Genomic DNA, 23016 nt, shown 5'->3' on the forward strand with positions numbered 1-23016 from the left:
GAGGCGGGGCGAGACCCGCCTTCTCGGCTTCACGGCGGTTCTTGGAGGCGGTCTCCCGCCTCTCCACCCTTCGCGCCGCTTTAGCTTTTTTGCCTTCCTTGACCTTCTTTTGTTCTTCGTTCCGGGCCCGATTCTTGGCCCGGATCTCTTTGTCCTCCGGGATAGGGGGTGGGGAGTCCTTGACGGCCCCGATCCCCTGTGGAGCAGGCAGATCAACAGGGAGACAAGCGAAAGAAAAGACGGAAGCAAAAGATCAAAATAAAGAACACCTTCTTACCAAAGAAATATAGCCCTTTTCAGGACGCATCGGCACCACCTGAGAGTTCTTCAACTCCGAATGTGTGGTCTTCTCTACCCGGGCGGTGATGTCCGTAGCCGATATTGGCTCGGCCAACATCTTCGTCCCTTCCCAAGGGGCGTCCCGGGTCATCCCGTACATGGGCACCCGGCGCTGCGCCAGCGGAAGTAGGCTCCTCTTATGGAACGCTATTGCCACCGTGGCCGCAGTGACTCGGGCCTCCCGCAACTTCTGGAGTCCCGCAAGAAGCGGGCTGAGCTTCTTCTGCTCCTCGGCCGGAGCACCCCACGCCCACTTCATGGGGGCCTCCGTCACCATCTTTCCGGAATACTTCGGCAGAAGACCACCGTCATTCCGGAGGTAGAACCACGCGCTCTGCCACCCCCGGTTTGACGATGGCATCATGCTCCAGATATACAGTCCGGACCGTTGTTGGCGAAGCTGCAGCGTGCAGCCGCCGGCCCGCAGGGGGATCTTCTCCTTCCCCACATAGCGGGCCGACATCTCCGCCTTGAAGAGGTGGAGCCAGAGATTCCAGTTGACCGGAACCCCCAGGAACCCCTCGCAGACCGTGGTGAAGACGGCAGCCTGCATCACTGAGTTTGGGTTCAGGTTATGTAACTCCACCTCGTAGTGGTGGAGGATGGCCCTGATCAGGCGGCCGGCCGGAACTTCGAACCCCCGGTCTAGGAACGACAGGAAGCACACCACATAGCCCGGCGGCGGGTTTGGCTCCCTGTCGTTCGCCGAGGGAACGATCCACTCCGGGAACCCGACGTCCTTGAGAGGACGGAGGATCCCAGCCTTCACGCGTGCCTCCAGCGCGGACTTGGTCACATTGCTGGGCGGCCACGCCTCAACGCCGGCCATGGCTTCAGGACGAAGTGGAGAGTCTGCGCGGTGGAGGTGAAAGGCTTGGCGGCGCGATGAGGAGCAGGAGGCAAAGGCTTGGCGGCGCGATGAGGAGTAGGAGGCAAAGGCTTGGCGGCGCAGGGGCGAGAGAAGAGAAATCGAGCCCCCAGCAGCCGCTTTTATAGAAGGGGAGAGCCACGACCACGCCCCTACGAAAAAGGTCAAGCGGGGAAAGAGCAACCGTCGCCCACTCAGGTGAAAAACTCGAAGCGCCAACCCCCTCCGATTCCCGCGCCCGCCGCACGCACGCATTAAATTCGCAGGCGAAACGTCCCGTCCAAACCGGGGCGAGACGGCACAGCCGTTTCGAGTCCCCACGCGCCGCGCCTCAAAAGGAGTGCCCTGAAAAGTTATGACAGGGCAGTCCCTTCCAAGAGACGCGGCGCCCGACCCCCCGCTGACCAAGCGCCGCATGAAGGTCTCCGTCGGGCGTCAGATTCCGTCTCGCCCGACCCCGACGCGAAAGGACGAGTCCGAAGAGAGCCTTTCCAGGCCCAAAATCCCCAGGCCATGGCCACCTACGTTCCAGAGGTTGCGAGACTGACCTGCAACACAGGTTCGAACAGTCGCCTTAGGATAACTGAGAGAGGGATGACTGGAGATGAGCACAATAGAGGCCAAGGTCCGAACCCTACAGGGAGTCGGCGCATCTTTGCAAGTCATATCCGAGACCCATGCGGGTGTCACGAGAGTGGGATCCCATCGAGGGAGGCATCGAGCCCTCGGGACCTAACGAACGGTTCCGACATCCACCATGACTGCCCTCGGGTACTTTTTGAGATGTGCCCATAAGGCCACTAGCCGACCCCTATCGAACGGGGCTCGGACATCCACTCGGACCTACCCGCCTGTAGCTCCCGGGAAGCGTCGTCACTCGCCTAACGAGGGTAGTACGGCATGACCCACCCCTCCTCCGAGCGAAAGGAAGAATGAGGGACGTAATTACAAGACGAGAAAGAACCTGATCGACCCTCGCGGGGAAAGGGCTCGGGGGCTTCCTCGCACCATGGGAACAGGCACTACGTGTAAAGAACACGCAACCTGTCCCATAAACACTCCAGACTAAAAGTGTCAAGGGGTGAAAGCCTTTGAAGGAATAACACCATTCCTCCAAAAGGCTCGGGGGCTACACCCGGCGGGTGCGCTCGCGCGCACCCCCCGGCAACAGTAAAAGGCTCCGAGTCAACTACAGACCCCGGGGAAGGAACCTCTAAAGAGGTAAACCTACCCCTTCAGAGGCTCGGGGGCTACTGTTGGGTACCATAATAAGGGATACCCAAATCACAGCAACGAAAAACGCGAAGAAACATACTGATTACAATCATCAGGGCCTCGGACGCAAGTTCCGACTCGCCCGACCCCTCAGGGTCTCGGACGTAAGTTCCGACTCGCCCGACCCCTTAGGGTCTCGGACGCAAGTTCCGACTCGCCCGACCCCTCAGGGTCTCGGACGCAAGCTCCGTTTCACCCGATCCCGTCCAGGCTCGGGCGCCGGACCCCACTCCACCTGGGCAACAAGATTTCCCCCGACATGACGGATGTGACGGCCCCCATAACGCGGCAGGGCAAGGCGACGACTGTTTCAACCACCCCGATCACTGTGGCCTTACCTCTGTCACTATATACCCTTACCCCTGTTCACTGTAGCACACTACCGCACAGTAGAAAGGGAATGGGTGAGGTAAATCAGTACCACTGTTTGCGGTCATTTCCCACTGTTGACAGGATATGCAGCAGTACCGGCGATCCGACCCCCGCGACCCCTACAGGGTTCGGTAACCCTCTACAGGAGTAGCCATGCCGTCAACCATCCCACAAGGACGAGATGGACCAGCCTTAACAGGGTCGGGACTGTGGTTTCACCATTCAACAAAAGAAATCTACCCTTGTAAAAACCTGTCTTCCCCTTGAGACTATAAAAGGGGAGCCTGGGTTCACAACTGGACAGGTCCAGAACACACATACATAACACTCTTTCACAGAGCAACAGCCCGCACTCTGTCCACACCAAGCCGAGACCTGGGACTTAACCCTCTCTCGCAACCAGCTTGTATCCCCTACTGCAAGCACCTTTGGGTGCAAGGTTATACAGAATCCACCGCTACACTGGACGTAGGGCATTCTTAGCCCGAACCAGTATAAACCCTCTGTGTCTCACTTGCATCACCATCCAAGCTTGGTCAGTCATGCAGATTTATACTTGTTAGTGCCTAGATTGCGAGTCTAGACGCCGACAAATGGGTAAAGTTTTCTTTGCCCTTGAGGGCATATGTCCTCACTCTCCTACCCATTGGATTCGTTTTGAGAAATGTGCAAACACATATCTCAATGCGAAACTGCTTTGAGATGTGTATTTACACACTTCTCAAAGCGAATCCAATGGATAGAAGAGTGAGGGCGTATGCCTTTAAGGGTAAAAAAACTGCGTTCGTCTGGAATGGGGCTAACTGAATAGTTCTTAGGCCTTTCGCAGTCGCAGACCCAACAACCAAGAATAGGCGCCGGGCTTCACATGTTGCAGTGTGGTGCAGCTTGTGGCATCACTAGTAGAGCCCACCAGATATAGTAAAAAAAATTCAATCAAGAATGGTAAAGGACATTAGATCGGTGATTGGCAGGAAAGACGCATGAGTTTTCACTTGTTTAATCGGCAGGCACACGGGTGCTTCTACATGCATCGCTCTCCGTTTTTTTTTATAAATGATGTATATTTGTAAATGATGCATTTGTTGGGACGATTTCCTGACCGCCACTATAAATTTATTTGTAAGAGCGGTTGGTAATGTTAACCGCCACTATAAATATATTTGTAAAGTCAGTCTCAATGTATAGTTTTATGGTATAGTTACCAAGTAAACTAGCTAACCGAACCACATGAGTTTCATGGGGATGAAATTCCTCTCTCATCTCATGAAACTCCTTCATTTAATGACCCTATCAAGTCAGCAATTTTGCTTATGTGACACTTTATTTAATGTGCATGACACTCTCATGAAATATGCATTGAAACTAGCCTAAGGGTGGTTGTAGAACTAACCGTCCCTATTGTTTATATTTGTAAGGGTGGTTCAATCAAGAACTACCCCTGCATCTCTATAGTGAATTTTTAGAAAAAAAATTAAATAATATATATTCAAAACGGACCACACAACATGTATACATATAAGCATATATAATTTAAATTCAAATCTGATCACCACATGTATATATATATGTAACCACAAACACAAGATCATTATATACACCATCATTAGAAGTCAAATTCACAAGTCCATCATTATTACATAGTCAAAATTCACAAGTCCAAACCGTTTCACAAGTTATCAACAGCCTAGAGCTAGCCTTTCAGTCTCACAAAGGTGTTGGTATTGAGGATTACTACCTATGGCAGAAACATGTATGTTTCCACAACAGATACAAATAGTTTGTTACAATTGAGTACTCCATATATCTTTCAACATTGCAGAACATGGCAAATCGAACTGGGTCTTAGGGGTTCTTCCAGTAGGGCCTGGCTAAATCCATCCATGGCTGCACATATAGGGATATATACATGTTTATACAATAATACACTACTAGAAATAGAGGCTTTGCCGAGTGCCTGAGACACTCAACAAAGCTCAATATGCACTCAGTAAAGGCTTTGTCGAGTGCTGCACTTGTTAAAGACACTCGGTAAAAGAATTAATGGAAAAGACCTCTTTGCCGAGTGCCATTTATCAGTGGCAAAGGCTTTACCAAGTGCCGCGTCAGCACTCGGCAAAGAAAAGCGGTCGTCATGGCACCGGTTGAGATGACGATGACTTTGTCGAGTGTCCTCTGGTTGGGCACTCGGTAAAGATTTTTTTCTTTTTTTTTCAAAATTTCTTTGCCAAGTGTCGCTTGGCAGGACACTCGACAAAGGTTTTTTTCTTTTTTTTCGAAATTTCTTTATCGAGTATCCCTGGGAGGGCACTCAACAAAGATTTTTTTTAATTTTCTTTGCCAAGTGTCCCCTGGCGTGGCACTCGGCAAAGTTTTTTTTTATTTGTTTTGAATTTCTTTGTCGAGTGTCCCATATCCGAGCACTCGGCAAAAAAATTGAATTTGTTTGCCAAGTGTTATGGTTATGACACTCAGCAAAGTTGACGATTTTCTCAGCTTTGCCGAGTGTGTTATATTGGGCTTTGCAACATTCGGAGATGTTCTGGTTTGTAAGCATTGTACGTGATAATGTGCACCAAATTTTCACAATTTTTATCATAGCCTCTACATATGATATAACAATGTCTCCACAAGTATTGTGATTTTCGGAATTCGTTTAAATTTTATAAAATTTTAAAACACTTTGCCCGCAAGTTTTCTCTCATGTTTCGTGAACAAGTTGTCAAAAATTTCCATCCAGTTCGTGGATACGGCCTCACACGACACTCAATAACATGAATATTATTTTTTTAATCATTAGATTTCATTATCCGATGCACGTGCACTTCAAAATTGTAATTTTGGAAAGAATTCAATGAAATAAAATTAAGTCAAGAAATATAGCAAAAAGCCGCAAAAGTGCACCAAGTTTGAATATATAGTTGCAGGGAGAGAGCACTCCACAAAGAAATTATTAAAAAAAAGAAAAAAAACTTTGCGAGTGTCTAACAGCGGGCACTCGGTAAAGTTTGACGGTGAGTGACCGCTGTCACCTACGGCCGTCTTTGCCGAGGGCTGGGCTTTGCCGAGGGCCTAACACTCGGCAAAGCTTTCTTTTGCCGAGTGCTTTTCTTTGTCGAGTGCGGCACTTGGCAAAGAGAAGATTTGCCGATTGGTCGACATTTGCCACTCGGCAAAGCCTCTGACACTCGGCAAAGACTCCATTTTCAGTAGTTATAGATACAAATAGTCTATTGCAATTAAGTACTCCATATGTATTTGTTCCTGAGTATACGACGAACTGGACATCATTATGGTTATTACTAATGTACAGCGTGTAGTATGATAATAAATTATGAGATTGCTATATCAAAGAAAGAGGATTTGATTACATGAAATCTATAAACATTATACACTATTTATGAAGGTGGTTGTGAGGCGTTTTGGAATTGTTTTAAGAGACAGGCAACACTTTCAAACGCCTCGGTTGATGCCTAGATTAATCAAGGCAGTCATTTTTATATTAATAAATCAATTAACCGCGACAGGCAACGTAAAAACCACCTCGGTTAGTGAGATATTAGCCGAGGCGGTTTTTATAATACAACCACCTCGGCTAACACATTGACCATAGAGGATTTTTATAAGTCCTGCCTCTTAAAATACTGAAGCCCAAATGGCCCAAACAAGACCCAATAATCATCTATGATATAAATAAACGAACTTAGGGATTATTGCTTCACTCACCCATTCCTCTCCTCAGCCAACCAAGCCTCTCTGTCTCCCTCCTAGCGCCTCTCTCCCTCGGTCCCTCCCACCACGCCCCTCCCCTCTCCTAGAGGCAAGCAGCACGGGCGACGCGGCGGCCATAGCAAGCTTGGTGTCGGAGGCCACGCACACCCTTGGTGGCAGAGGAGGCACAAGCGCCCTTGGTGGTGGAGGAGGCGCTCACGCCCTTGGTGTCGAAGGCCATACGCGCGCAGGGCCCTAGTGGAGGCCATGCGGTGTTCACCCTCCCTCTATGCACGGAGCACGGGGCTGGCAACGTACACCCTCTCTCCCTGCACAAGGCACACCTCGCACCCCTCCATCTCCCGTGCACGGTAGCGCAACAACAACGATGGCGCAACGACAACGGTGGCGCAACGACGACGGTGGCGCAACGACGACGGTGGCGTGATGGAGCAGGCGACCGCGAATCTGGCCTCGAGGCACGAGGATCCGGTGGTGCTCTTCGTCATCTCATGTCAGGAGAGGAAGGAGCTGGCGGCGGCGCTCATCGTCATGCCAGTGGGGGACGTACCTTAGCGGGTCCAGCAGGCGGCGCGTGGATGGGCTCGTCGAGCCCTTATATGGGCTCAATAGGCCTATCCATGTGTTTTCAATTTTTTTTGTTTTTTATTCTATTAAATAAGGCATACAACAAACCAGCTCGGAAAACATCACATTTACTATGACCTTTGCTCCGAGGGCAGTTCTCTTGCCCGCCTCACAAAATGTTTGTTGCCCGCCTGTGAAGTGTTTTCCTGTAGCAGTGTTATATAATTGTTTTATAATAGGATGCACCACCGATTTCGAAAGTTTTTGTTGAGCAATTTGTTGCGCGTTACATAAGGTTAGGTATACACATATGTTTATGACCAGGACTTACACCAAACATTGAGATTGATATATAGCGACGTGTGCGGTGTGCCCATATGTTTTATTTCTTACCCAGCTAATAAAGTTCATCACATGCATGATCCAAGAAGTTAAGCTTCGCTTTTCCTATCCAAATCTAGCCAAGCCAACATGCAACAGCTGTATGTTTTTAAACCCACTTTTTTCAAAATTAATTAAAACGCAGTCATATATATATCCTCATGGTTGAATTAATTTTCTTGTACTACTATTTGCCCAGAGTTTGGTCGTCCTCAGTAAATAGAAGTTAGCATACATATAATACCACAGCGTGGCAGTTTACTCTAGACATACGAGTAAATAAAAGAAATCACCATGGGGCCGCTAGTTTAAGCGTGTTTGACCTTGGAACTTTCGCTACGTTTCCGGTTGTCTAGTTGGTAAACTCTTGACAATAGCTGCGAACTTACTTCAGGGCTGAATCCATGTTTGTCCAAATGGTCTGGTGTGCAATAATTTAGTTTAAATTTCAAATCAAACCACTCTGACACACATGGATTAAGGTGGATATGCATGGTTATCCAAACAAGGCCTCAATTGCCTAGCCATTGCTTTTATTGTGATTGAGTTTCTCCCACTGGATTGTGTGAGTGCGCACGCGTGCAGTAAGCTCTTGCCATCGATGTGTTCATCCTCGTCTCTCTGGCGAGCTATATATGTCATAGGGGTGGTAAAGTTTTCTTTGGGTAACATCATGGGATACCATGATGGAAATCAATAAATATATATGGCATACCATCCATTTTAAGATGGCATAGCGAGACAACCAAAGCATTATTTGCAGTTTATACAATTAGGTCATTAAAGTGATACAAGAATGGGAAAATGAAAGACATATATATACAGAAGGCAACTACTATCTAACACATCCTCGTTTGCCTCCCCTTTTTTGTCGAATTTCCTCGGTAATCTTGACGATAGCGAAGAACATCATCCTGTATATCACCATCATTCCACAAAGGATGGCAAGGTTCACCCATTTCGAGTACCCCATCTCCACCTGCAAGTTTTTCTTCAGGACCTGAATGCCACTGATGGTGACATTGGATTCAATCAGCTGATCACTTGGGAAAGAGAGCCCCATGAACTCGTTCTTGTAGAGCCCTTGCACTGCATACTTATGGAAGGAGATGTAGTAGGAAGGGTACTTCCATACAGGCTTTGGGAGCTCATTAGGAAGGCGGAAGAAGCCCCCATTGAGCATCATCACCCCCTGCACTCCAGCTCCAACGATGATCCCCATAAGGAAGTCCGGAACAATCGCGGCGATAACCATCATCATGCTCTCAACTAGAAGGCAACATAGGCAAACGACAATGACGAAATAGATGAAGTGATCCACGCCTTTGGTTAGTCCGGTGAGATAGTAAAGCATTGCGCCGGGTAATACAGCAATCACAGATAGGTAAGGAGTAGCTGAGAGGGTGTTTGAGATCACAAATTCTGACACACCATAGTGGCCACTAAGCCTCTCCTTTCTGAAGACCTAAAACAAGATGGAAATGGTGGTGGTAGTTAAAAATATGCACAGAATTGAGGTCATAAAACAGGAAGCAATAATGTGCTAATAAAAAAATTGAACTTACTTTTCACTTGCACTAATTGGTTTAGAAATTAAAGGTAAAAATATAGCATTTCATATTGGAAAATACAACCCCCTCCTCCTCCCCCCACCCCACCCCCCCCCCCCCCCCAAACACACACACAAAGTTTATATATGGTTTCTCTACATGGTAGAGTTTTTGTCATACGTCTAACGAGGGCCTAGGCCTAGCTAGGCTGACCGCGCCACCAGGAGGGTCACCAGTGAAGGGGCGGCCTCCCGCCACGCCGCCGACATCCAGATCAATTAGGAATAGCTTGCTTAGAGGACAAGTTCATTGCTTAGGGCTAACCCAGGACTACAAAGGCAGGGGCTATATAACCTTTCAATCTTAAGCAATAGTAGAACATGCCAAGGGCTTTCTATCCCCTCCTCTCCCTTCTAAGCCTCGGTCCTCTTCCCTGCGCCTCCCCTCTCCCCCACGCCCTAAACCCTAGCTGCAGTCCCCCTTGCCTCCCTACGGACACGGCCCCTAGCCCTAGCATGCCAGCCCCCCTCCCCTGGTTGGGCTCTGACAGTTTCTTCTAACATATCCCACTCATTTTGTATTGTTTATTTTCAATATCAGAAAGTTAATTAGTGGTAGTTTGGAACAAATTTATCTTGAGCAAGACACTAAATAAAGCAACTTTAGGAAGGGTGAAGAATCAACCTTTACGTCTTCCACAAAAGATGGAAATCCTCCAATAGACATGAAAGTTAAAAGTGCAACTGTATACATTATTACTGAACATCGGCTCTGCAAAATCCAAGACATCATCACTTTTACATAGACAATAAATATTTATCCTATATATAGCCCTACATGAATCATGTTAATCAGTTTAATTACCTGGATAGAACTGTAGCTATAGCCAACTTGGTAGAAGATAGTGCCTAGACATACGCCAATGCCCATATAGATGCCCAAACGCATCCAGTAATATCCTATGTCCCTGTGCATATTCAGGAATGACCTCCTTGTGAGCACAAGGAGCTTTGTGGCGAAGCTTGCTTGTTCTCTCCTCCTAAATGAAGCTCCATCCTGTAATATACATATAGAGGGACATCCTGTAATTTTTTATGGAGCCAAAATATCTTTTAGATTGGTCAATTTTACATTTCTCATTATTGCTCTTTGCAGTCACTGTGGGGTTTTTTTAATTGTATATTCTGTCAGTATTTGAACAACAGTCAAAAAGACTCGTCAGGGCTATTCTCGTTTCCAGTAGCGGCGGGTGCTCAACTTACCATGTTTTTCATTTCAACAATTTGGTTTGTCGTTTTTTCGATATAATCGGAGGATCTGTATGCAGTCGCCAGAATTTCTATTGCTTCAGCTGCTGTTTTCCTTTGAGTTTTAGAGCTCTCTACGGTTTCCTGTATATATAAGATGGAGTGGTTATCAGACAAATAATGAAAAGTGAAGTTGCACATTATATGTACTAAATAAGTCATATATAGGAGTGAGTATAGAGCTATATATATATATAGATACCTCATCAAAGTCTTTGTTGATTGTTCTCAGGAAGTGATCTGACGGGCTTCTCAGGTGTGGACATGGAAATCCGTTCAGAGTAAAGAACTGCATGAATGCAATGCAAGGAACGATGATCGAGCTAGCACAAGTCAGCAGCTGACTACAAATTCGATCGCTGTTCAGAGATGGTCCCAAATTAAGAAGTCGTCGTCACCTCGGTGGCATCAGAGATGGTCCCAAAGAAGACCGTCCTGCCGGCGGCGAGCAAGCAGAGGCCATGGAAGAGCTCGAAGACGTCGCCGCTGGGCTGGTGCACGGCGGCGACGACCGTCATGTCGTCGCGGGCGGCGACGCGGGCGATGTGGCTCATGACGTGGTAGGAGGCGGCGCTGTCGAGGCCGCTGGTGGGCTCGTCGAGGAAGAGCAGGCGCGGCCGCGTGAGCATCTCGATGCAGATGCTGAGCCGCTTCCGCTGCCCGCCGCTGATGCCCTTGGTGATCCGGCCGCCGACGCGCGTGTCCATGGCGTCGCCGAGACCCAACTCCCGGATCACCCGCTCCGCGTGCGCCCGCTTCTCCGGCAACGGCATCGTGTCCGGCAGCTGCAGCTGCGCCGAGTAGTACACCGCCTCCCGCACCGACAGCGTTGACATCAGCACGTTGTCTTGGGTCACGTAGGCCTTTAGTTTTTAAATTTGTTATTACGCGCGCGCGCGTGAAAAAATAAATGCAATTAATCAGTAGTGTTTATAATTATTAAGAAGAAACTCTTTTTTTTTTAAGAAAACTTATGGTATATAGGAATAGATGATCTTTTTGTTACCGAGGTTCCATAGGCAAGCTTCTCCTGGCGGCCATTGATTAAAATCAGCCCTTTTTTATTCATGCCTGGTCCTAGCCTTCCTGCAATGAAATTGTAACAATAATATAGTGTCCAGGGATACCTTTGAATTCATTGATCTCATGGTTAATTAATGTTCCCTTTGAATGAAACAACTAGAATAAAAGGTACACCACTACTATTTTACAGTAAATTGGAAGGACTACGATTGTTCCCATCAACAATCAAAACTGTTTGGTGCAAAATCTAGAGTGGATCACCATCAGGGACAGATGGAGATCTCTGCAAATTAATTAAATTAAAAGCAGGCATTCTGTTGAGGAGGGCACGTCAGCCTCTCTCTCTCTCTCTCCCGTGACATGGTTCGGTTGTGAATGCGAGATGCACCAATTAATGCAAAGCAGGCTCCTCGCGACCAATCAGTATCAAGCTGCCCGGAGACGTATTGCAGCATCTGTGCTGAACGTGTAGTACATATATACCACAAAAAAAAAGATCCATCTTGCCACAATTTTTCAGTACCATATATAAAATCCCAAAACACGTACAAATTTTTCAGTACCACATATTAAACCCCAAACATAGTTTATATAAATAAGTTTGTTCTTTTTTTTCTATGTAAATTAAAGGAATTATACTGTTCTTGTCATTCATGCGAGGCTCGATATGTAACCTTCAGTTTTCGCTAAGCAGACATCAGAATACTCCAAAATTTTACTTTTTCATTCAAAACAAAATATGCCTGCTTGTACTTCGAATAATGGTGCGACAATCATGATTTTTTTTTTCCCATACTCATGCATGTAACACTTATTAGGAGTAGTGCTCGTTAACATGACAGATCGATAGCAGCAAATTGTGTCAATCGCGCTGCTATCAAGTAGAAAACTATGGTTTTCATATGCTCCACATTCAAATAACAACATTGCTAAACCTGGATGCTGTTTTGTTTCGCTTTTGGAATGCAAAAGCAGGGGAAACCTCCTTTTCTAAAAAAACAACATTGCTTTTTTTTTGAGGAACAACAACATTGCATAATTAGGACACAAGGATGTCTGAACAACCACAAATAGACATGCACACGTGTACTTTTATTTATTAGACTCACAAAAGCCTATGGATACCCTCATGACAACAATTAGTACTAGCTATCACTATCAGTTGCGATTTTCACCATGATTTTAGAAAATGAAATAAATTTGGTTCACAACATTGTTTTTGATAGAGTTATTTTAGCTAATTAATCTCTCCCTCCTAATATATAAGGTGTAAAACTTTTCATTCATGTTCCATATAATATAAGTTGTGTTCTCTCTCATATATCAATGTAACAGTACTAATGCGCTGAAAGAGATAATTAAATACGCGCTCTTGGTCTTTGAACCAGAAATAGTTATGCCTAGTATATACTAAGACAGATGGAGTAGCTAACAAACACAAGAGGTGCCATAGATAAACCAGAACAAGAAGAATCCACAGAAAAGTTCTTTTTTTTCCAAAAATAAAACACAAGAGGCACCAAGGAATGGCAAAATGTTTTGATTGGACAGGAACTGAATGGGTACAGAAGATTTCTGCTGCAACTCACGTGCGTGGTCACTGAATGAATGGTGTAGGATCCGTCGGCATTGATGGTGTCAATGCCAAGTCGTTGGTGCGCAACCATTAATTTGGACGGCAGGGGGAGCATGGCCACTGATTGCAACTGCATGCTTCTGCTGCAATTTCTGGATTTTTTTTCTTGCTACTTCTACGAAAAAACATTAATTATCTATGTTCATTAGTAGTAGAAGTACTAGACATGGAGTGCTACTGTTTTGAGTGAAACATGCATGTCCACATGAAGGACCTCAACCATATATATATATTGGACGAAAATTTCAATTTTGAGTTCATTTTGTTAGTTAGCACATGTGTGAGAAAAACAAACAAACATGCTTTGTTTGCATGCCTAGAGTATCTCCAATCCATCAAAAAAGACAAAAAGATATAACTCTAAGTCTAGTTCTAATCAAACTTGAGCTTTTATAGCTTCAAAAATTAAATATATTATGAAAACACAACACATGAAAAATCTAGGATAGTTATTTATTAGTATGAAAAATTTAGGCTGCATATCTATGTCTTCTTTACCCATTTTGCGTGGATGTCTAGAAGATGTCCAGTCCTACAAATGAAAAATCTAAGCATACAATTGCACACACACACTCCACCTTCTTTTTAATTATACTTCCTCCGTCATAAAACATAATAAGGTATCCAGGTGTTTTGTATAGACAAAATAAAGTGCTTAGCAAAAGACCATGCACGGTTAGTTGGGATCAGCTAGATGCATATGCATGACGAGACAGAGATGATGGCCGGCCGGTGACACACGTACGCACCAGCGAGGGTGTCGAGCAGCGTGGTCTTGCCGCCGCCAGAGGGGCCCATGATGGCGACCACCTCCCCGGGCCGCGCATGCCCGCTGATCCCGTCGAGGATCCTCACGTCCGGCGCCCCACGCGGGCCGCCGCCGCCGGCCACCGTCACGCGCACGTCCTCCCACGTCAGGAACGCCCTGGGGTCACCACCGCCGGCGTCCGCGTCCGCGTCCGCCGACGATGGCACCTCAACAACCTGCAGCTCGCACCCCGATCGTCCGGGGACGCCGCCGCTCGGGAGCGACGACGACGACCACCACCAGCCTCGGCCGCCGGGCTGATGATGGTTGTTAGCGTCGTCAGGCGTGCCGCCGCCGCCCCAGCGCCAGAGCGGCCACGAGGGGCTCGGCGTCGGCGCCCACCGCGGCAACGGCGACGGCGTGCCCGCCATGGCTACCGATCGATCGACAGCTACTAGCTGCAGAGGTCGCGTAGTACGTCTCCTTCCCACACGCAACACCGCACTCCTCGCCGGCCGCTCCACCACTGGTGAAGGGCTTCGGCCTGGCGTGCTCTAATTAATAGTCAGGACGTATAGTACTGGAGGAGGAGAAGACACTTTTGTTTACTTCCAACTTAAAAGCAAAAAAACATTTTTAAGATTTCTTATCACATCAAATCTTTAGACGCATATATGAAATATTAAATATGGACGAAAAATAAAAACTACTGCACAGTTTATCTGTAATTTGCGACATGAATTTTTAAACTTAATTAATTTATAATTGAATAATATCACATACAAAAGAAAGTGCTATAGTATCCCAAATTATTTGGAACAGCAACTCAAATTATTTGGGACAGCAACTAAGGCCTTGTTTAGATCAAAAAGTTTTTGGATTTTGATACCGTAGCACTTTCATTTTTATTTGACAAACATTATCTAATCATGTAGTAACTAGTTTTAAAAGATTCGTCTGTGTAATTAGTTTTTATTTTTATCTATATTTAATGTTCTATGCATGTGCCGCAAGATTTAATGTAAATCTTAAAAAAAAAATGGTTTCTAGGTGAACTAAACAAGGCCTAAATAAATAAGGCCTAACTCCAGGAGAGGAGGAGCGAGACGTACGTTGCTGTGTAATGGGAGTCAAGGGAGGTTGTTGTTAGCTACGGTCAGTCTGTCAGAGATGGAGTATTAAACAGGTCAGAATTCATCTCATGATGATTTGGATCGACTTGCAATGATGCACATGATACATGCATCATGCATCATGCATGGCTGAATGCAAACAGCTAGATAATGCACTGTGCACACAGCCGCAAATGGTCTCTCTGCACTTGCACCGTGCCGTGGATTGCATGCACTGGACACGTGGCAATATGCACCAGGAGGACACGGTGGATACAGTATTCATCCAATTTTTTTTCCATATAATCCGGGAGACGATTGCACTACAATTAAATGGTTGTCAGATTGGTTGACGATGGTAACACTAGTTTTTGTGTTGTTTATTTGCTAGATAATATCTGAATTGGTAGAAAGCTAGCTAGCGATTGCACTATGTCACTTGATGTTGATGGTGAAGGAATTTCCCAAACACACATACCGCTTTCAAGCTCATCTTATCTTATAGACTATATAAAGGATTCTACAAAAGGTAAAAAGTATACTGTACAAAAGTGACAGTTCTGAAGAAGAGATTTCTTTGCACTTGAATACGCATCGAGCAAAGTGACGGTGACTTCCACAAAAATAACACTGTTCATCCTCAATGTCCACATACACCGAGCAGCAGTCACAATGACTATTTCCATAAGCAACCCAAAACAGGCGCCAGCCAGGTGCCGCAGCATACCAAAGATGTTGACATTTCATGTCTGCTTTCACCCTAGTGTGCCCTAGTCAGATCTACTTCACTACTACATGCTCTCTCTATGTTCCTAAAAGCTTCAATTCCGAGTGTTGTGTTAAATCAAACTTTTAAAACTTTGACCAAATTTCTAAATAAACGCTAAGATTTATAGTACCAAATTAGTACCATTAAATTTATCATATAATATATTTTTTATAAGATACTTATTCTATAGAATAGAAAATTAGTTAAATTTTTAAAAATTTGACTAACACGGATTCTAAGAACTGAAATGGAGTACTATGATAGAGCTGGCCATTTTTATAAAATTAATAAGCAGTTTCGCAAAGGACTAACTTTTGTGGCTAACTTTCCCTCGCTAATTAGTTGGAGTAGTTTGGTTGTCAACTTGCTTAATTTGTTAGTTTAGTTATCAACTTCAAATTTGCTTAGTTTCCTAGTAACCCTTAGTCTAAAAATCATGCATGCCATTTATTTTGTGGGCGAGTGCGGAGCCAGCCTACGGCGGCGTAGGGCGAGGCGGCTCCCGGTGACTAGCGCGCGCGGGGGGTGGGGGCTTGTGGTGGCATGTGCCCTCCATGTGCAGATCTAGGCGGTGGCGGCCGAAGCTCGCAGATCTAGGGTCCCCACCGCTCCCCTTCGCCCTCCACCTCCAGATGTGGCAGTTGCGGTGGTGGGCGGCTGGATCTAGGTGGTGCTCGCTTCCCCTCACCTCCACCTCTAGATCCAATGGCGGGCGGCCAGATCCGGCAGAGTGTGTGGTCAAATTCCTGTGGTGTCGCTACGGCGGCGAGCAGCGGTGGCAACGGCGACCCGTGGATAGGCTCGGTGGGCCTATCTATGGATTTTTTTTTCTCTTTTTTGTTTTTGTTTGATTAATTGAGGCGGGCCTATCAATCAAATTAGAAAAGATCGATTAACCATTGCCTTCTGTCTAAGGCGGTTGCAAAAACTGCCTCGGTTAATGCTATTTGCCTGTCACGGTTAAATTTTTTGTTAAATTTTTCTGTAGTAGTGATGGGTTGATTAAAAAAAATTCCTATGAGTTATACCTGCCATACTTAGTTAATATTTAGACATTCTATAATTGACGTTCAAAACATGGACTAAGACTAGTCTATTCGAACATGCTAGCCCGGTAGTGGCCCCTATGTGAGTATGGCCGCCCATGATATGACGATGCGCCCAACCGCCCATGGACATGCACTTATTTCCTCTCACGTAAATAAACAAATTGAAGTGTGTAATAAATGGTTCCTGTTTAGGGTTAGCATAGCCAACAGTGAAGGTCATGAAGAACGAAGTTGCAGTATGACTGATCTAATTCTAATTATTAAACGAACAAGTCGAGCAGCTGCAAGAAGACCAGTCGACCTGGGCCTCTCATGCATGTAGCACGACGGCCAATGCTAGGTCCACAGCATAGACATTGTTAGGCCCACCACAAATGAAAGCTGGCCTTATCAAACTTCTTGGGCTCTCTCTGTCATGGCAGCAAGAAGGGTAGGTTTTGCTCAAAAAAAAGCAATGGTAGGTTGCATTATCTATGTCTTAATTATTTACCCCTTTTGTGTGGATGTCTAGAAGACGTACAGTCCTACAAATGAAAAATCTAAGCATACAATTGTACACACTTCGCCTTCTTCTTAATTATTGTACTCCTTGTCTTGAAATATAAGATGTCCAAGTGTTTTCTAGACAAAATAAAGAGCTTAGCGAAAACCACCTTGTGCTCCTCTCTAGCTATAGGAGATTGGTGTGAGAGATCGACCGCATCAAAGGATTTTTTTTCCCCAAAGACAAATGACAGGATTTCAACGTGGTTTCATGTATAGGTTAATGTGTGAAACTTATGCCTTGTTTAGTTCCAAAATTTTTTGAAAAATGGGCACTGTAGCACACTTTCATTTGTATGTGACAAATATTATTTAATTATATAGACTAACTAGGCTCAAAAGATATTATAGGTTAATGTGTGAAACTTAAGGGAAAAAGTGGGAGTCGGTGAATTTTTGAAGTTGAAATTATCCTTAGTACAGGTACAGGAGGACATCGAACAACGCATGAAAGTGATCACAAAAAGAAAAGAACAACGCATGAAAGCATTTTCAACTTAGTAGATAGGAGGGCTTCCACCATATATTAGACTGCTTGCTAATTAAGGCTGTTTTGTGGCCCTTGGGAGCAGTAGTCTTAGCACTGTTAAAGAGTCCGATCCCATTTTCCTTTATAGTAGCCTAGGAGGACTCAATGAGTGATTATATATATTTGTTTTAAAGAAAAAAAAAAGACTCCAACGTGGTCCTATCACAGGCTAGACACGAACTAGCTAGCTAGAGACAGCAAAACAGTATAGAGATATGATGTACGTGTAGTACCACATGTTTTATTTTAGATGAGACAGCAAAACAGTAGACACCAACTTGTGTGTTTTGCATGCATGGTCTCTGCCATCAGTAAATAGTACTACGTACTAAGCTAGTAATTAAGTAGGACGGCCGGGCGGGCTAAAATCGCATGCATGGATGCATGATGAGACGACAGAGAGATGAGGCCGGTGACGCGCCGTACCTGCGAGGGTGTCGAGCAGCGTGGTCTTGCCGCCGCCGGAGGGGCCCAAGATGGCGAGCACCTCCCCGGGCCGCGCGTGGCCGCTGATGCCGTCCAGGATCCTCACGTCCGGCGCCCCGCGCGGGCCGCCGCCGGCCACCGTCACGCGCACGTCCTCCCACGTCAGGAACGCCCTGGGGGCGCCGGCGTCCGCGGCCGCCGACGATGGCACCACCACCTGCAGCTCGCAACCGGATCCTGCAGGGACGACGCCGCCGCCGCAGGCTCTGTCGTCGCCTGTGCCTCGGTGACGGCCCCCGCGGGCGACCCACGCGAAGACGCCGCTCGCGAGCGACCACCAGCCGGTGCCAACGCCGCCCGCGGCAGGATGATGAGCGTCAGGCGTGCCGCCGCCCCATCGCCAGAGCGGCCGCGTTGGGCTCGGCGTCGGCGCCCACCGCGGCAACGGCGACGCCATGGAACGCCGCACTCCAATCCTCGCCGGCCGGCTAGCTCACCGCCCGCCCAGTACGTACGTCCGCCACCACTGTAGGGCTTTGGCCTGGCGCGCTAGCTCCAATTAATAGGCCGGACCGTGGGAGGACGACGAAGAGGCAGGCGACTGTCCCGTGTTCCACTTCCATTTGGCCGGCCGGCCGGGCCGTGTATGTATGGGAATGAAAGGGACACCGATCGAGCAAAAAAGCCAAAAGAACTGACGACGACGGACAGAGGGTAATGGGAGTCAAGGGAGGTTGTTGTTAGATGGACGATCGAGTAAGTACGGTCAGAGATCCAGCATTAAACCGGTCAGAATTATTCATCACATGATCATCAAATAAAGTGCTTCATTCATTCTCGACCATGCTTGCATTGCATCGCGATCTGCATTACGTGATGCACATGAGACATGAGGCATGCATATATGAAGGTAAACAACACGGTTAGAGAACAGACTTTCGATCCTAATATATATTTAGTCCCACTCGAAATTGAGCCCGGAACTAATAAGAGATTAGTTCCGGTTGGAACCACCGACCGAGACTAGAATCTCCTGCCTAAACAGATAGTGCAGCAGACATTTGTAGTAGGGACCTTTAGTCCTGGTTGGTGTGCTACCAACCCGGACTAAATGTCCTCTAACTTTTAGTCCCGGTGTGGAGGTATAAACCCCTATACCCTTACGGCTAGACTTTAGCCAGGAAGCTTGGCCCACTACGAGACGAGTTCAAGGCTTGATCCGACAGCTCGGAGTTTCGCACAAGGAAACAAGACGTGGAGATCAAGCAGGATTCTAGTCGGTTGGAATAGGAATTGATATCGAATTATCTATGTGTTGATGCAAAACTGATCTGCAAACACAAAGGGCTAATACCCGATTCAAACGTTAAGGCGTGCCAGCCGATTTGACCTTGCTATCGGCAAAGGTGATAACTCGAATACTTTAGTCCTGACAACAGCGATGCGCCCGGATGTCACGGCTAAGAGGTACTCACACGGAACTCGAGAACACGCCGAGCTTAAGTCGACGAATTCCTAAGAACTCGTAATAAAAAGAAAAAAAGTATGACGAAGTCGTCGAAAAAGTGGATGCTAGAATATGAGTAAAACGTGTGTTTGATTGATTTCTTGATATCTGATTACAAGGTCTTAGGGCTTATATTTATACCCTGCTCAAAGAGCTACGACCAGACACGATTAGAATTCGAATTCCAAATTACACGGAACCCGTATATAAAACGATACGAATAACATAAGGAAATAATAAAACCATCCTTCGTGACACACCGAAACTCCTCCACATGACAACTTGCAACTTCCGGACTCCTCCTTCGCGTCATCGGCAATCCCCTTGCCATAGTCATCGGCAGACCCTTTTACTTGGTCATCGGTACCATGTTACTGTCTGAGGACTTAGTCACATTCAACCCTTCCCTCATCGGCAACCATCCTTACCAGCAACCCGTATCGTACCGCCACCCTGTCCTGCCATCCTGGACACGTGCCCAAAAATGGTGTCAACACATGCCCCCCAGTTTCGGAGTATAAAACTATTAATGCTCCGAAATTCTCTGCAGTAATGATGTCTTTTCCGCAATTAATGCCCCTAATCTGGTAACCGTCAACCTCAATCTGGGCAACTCTGATCCTAATCCTCCGCAGATCTCTCGAAATCCACAACTTCCCAAACGGGCATCCCTATTAGTCGTACATCGGCAACAATACCGTTACAAAGATCTGCCGATGCTCTGCCCAGGATATTCGCAAAAACGGTTACTTCCCCTCTATCCGCCCATCGGCAGGACGACCGTTATAGAATATCACCGATGGACCGATCAAGAGATCGTGCACAGTAAAATATCTTTAGATAATGACTGCTTCCTGTCAAATCACCTGCACAATCCCTGGATTACCGTGCGAACAGTTACCATATCCACTTGAGTACCCTCGGGTTTCTCGGATGTGGCAAAGAAATAAGTCAGATTTGCCCTTGTCCATCTTGCCCTATAAATAGTTCCTTCTTGGGTACTCCTCCCCCATTACATCATTCTGCCATCCAACTTCACTTTTCCAGCGGCGGCGCCATTCTCAATCCCCAAGATCTCCGACAAACATTCTTCTTCATCAACTCCGGCGTCTTCCAGCGTCCCCCTTACGACAAGATGGCCGTTGGCTTCGTCGTCCCTGAGGTCAGACTTTCATCTCATCCGCTATACCTTTTTCCTGCATTCCTGTTCATCTGCGATTTACCTTACCGAATTTTTTCCTTCTCCCTTTTCTTTGTATCTTTATTCCCCAAAACACCAGGAGTTATCCAACAAAATTGTCATTCCTACCGATCAACCACATCTTCAATGTCTCGGCCCCCTAGGGGATCCAGATCCAACCGACCTTATCAACGCAGAAACCAACAGGATTCCCTTTAGAGCCGAAAACTTTGCTCTAGATCTATGGAAAGACACCTTCCGCTCTTGGCCTAGCCCTACTGTAGGGTGGAAAGACTGGTTCTTGAGGGTCAGCAACTCTTATGAAGTTCAATGGGGTGAGAGGAAATTAGCTCAATGCATTAGGCTATCCATTGCCGATATGCACAGGAACGAGTCATTGCTGATAGCCGCATCTTACTTTTGGTCAGATACTCTCAACGCTTTTGTTTTTGGCCACGGCCCTGCTTCTCCTACCCTTGCCGATGTAGCCATGCTCACTGGGTTAGACATATCTTCTGCCGATAGCACCCACTTTTTTGATACCGCCCCCAGCGCCAAAGTGGAGACTCGCGCTATCGGCGGCTGGTCAGGGTACATCCAGAAGTACCGTGGGAGAGGGCCTGTCACCATAAAGGAACAAACCACTTTTCTGAACATGTGGCTAGACAAATTTGTATTCTGTGGTCGATCGGCAGGACCGACTTCTGTCTACCTATCGGCAGCAGAAAGACTGGCTAGCGGTGGTCAATTTCCTCTCGGCCGTTATCTGCTCGGCGCTGTTTATCACCTCCTTCATCAGGTAGTCCAGAAACTCCTGCTCGGCCAACCCATCGGCAACTTGGGAGGTCCTTGGTGGTTTATTAATATGTGGCTCAACCTGCACCTGCACAAGCGCCTTGACCTCAACTTATTCTCTCAGCACTTCCCAAGAGATATAGCCGAGAACCATGTGTTGGGCGAAGAGGAATCGGCAACACGTGCCCCCCTGAACTTTGGCGAAGCTGTTATAGTTTTACCCGGTTCAGGGAACACTCCGGATCAGATCGGCCGATTCTTCGAAACGCTGTATGAGGGTCTGGCCAGAGATGAACGACCATGGCTGGCTTATGACGACCCAGACAGCATGCTCCCTCTGACCTTCAATCCGTTCGACGACGCTCTTGACAGGGACAATGAGGTGATGATGGCAATCGTGACTCCCAGAGCCATACCAGTGAACTTCTTCGGCAGCACGAAAACCTCTCCCCAAACCTATGAATTTTATAATCCATCGGCATTAGCTCGCCAGCTGGCTTTCGGCCAATTGCCGATCGCACTTCCTTATGCCGATGTAATAAAGCCCAGAGAACCCATCGCTAACCTCCTCGAGTGGACTCGAGTAGCCCAGTTACCACCAAATGCCGATACAGATGTAGATCTGTCAGAATGGGTTCCAGCTGCCTTTATTACTCAAGCATACAAGCTATGGTGGGCAGAATGGAAGGAGAATCTATTCTGCAGATCGGCTCTCTCATACCGCGGCATGATCGACCCCGAATATGAAGTCCCTGACGACACTGTAAGTGTTCTAAACCGATGTCTCATTTTCCAATACTATTCCCATCGACAATTTACCCCTGTATTCTTTTTGCAGATTGACAACACCCCCCCATCGGTTAGCAGGAGTGGCAAGCCGATCGACTTATTCCCACCAGGCCCGATCTCCTCAATCGGCCACAATGCTCCCACTTTGGCTTCCATTGTACACCGGGGTGCGCGTCTCAAGAAAGTTACCACCAGGAAAACTCAGACATCACCAACGGTAACTGCTTCCACTCTGGCGCAAGCTTTCAAGGCAATCTGTTAAAACCCTTTTTTATTTATGCTGATTATATTTATATCGGTTATCTGTGCTCATAAACTCTTTATCGTTGTTGCAGCAAACTGGTGCATCGGCAAAAGCCAAACGTCAAGGTGCCGATCTCCCCCAGTCTAGCCAGCCAAAGAGGAAAGGCGTCCAAGGTGTTAAGACTGGAACAAAGCGTCAGAAAGTGGCGACTCCTCCTCCTCCTCCGGTGTTTCCAATTCCGGTGGAATCTTCTCCTTCTCCTCCAGGAGTCCAAG

At 46.9% G+C, this 23016-nt stretch overlaps 1 protein-coding gene across 2 annotated transcripts; it reads right to left on the minus strand.

The window, feature by feature from the left end:
* Positions 8275–18836, minus strand: LOC8076352 (ABC transporter G family member 11). Of its 2 annotated transcripts, XM_002451261.2 has the most exons (9): positions 18227–18836; positions 13800–14342; positions 11398–11477; positions 10790–11254; positions 10594–10680; positions 10347–10475; positions 9949–10140; positions 9769–9855; positions 8275–8999 (listed from the first exon to the last, which is right to left on the minus strand). In XM_002451261.2, the coding sequence occupies exons 1-9, from the start codon at positions 18681–18683 to the stop codon at positions 8370–8372; spliced, it is 2670 nt and encodes an 889-aa protein (XP_002451306.2). In that variant the 5' UTR covers positions 18684–18836; the 3' UTR covers positions 8275–8369. The 2 variants fall into 2 exon arrangements, with proteins under 2 accessions (XP_002451306.2, XP_021317211.1); XM_021461536.1 differs by lacking the exon at positions 13800–14342 and having other exon boundaries at positions 18227–18829.

This window comes from Sorghum bicolor, chromosome 5, assembly GCF_000003195.3.
Source record: "Sorghum bicolor cultivar BTx623 chromosome 5, Sorghum_bicolor_NCBIv3, whole genome shotgun sequence".
NCBI classification, from domain to species: Eukaryota; Viridiplantae; Streptophyta; class Magnoliopsida; order Poales; family Poaceae; genus Sorghum; species Sorghum bicolor.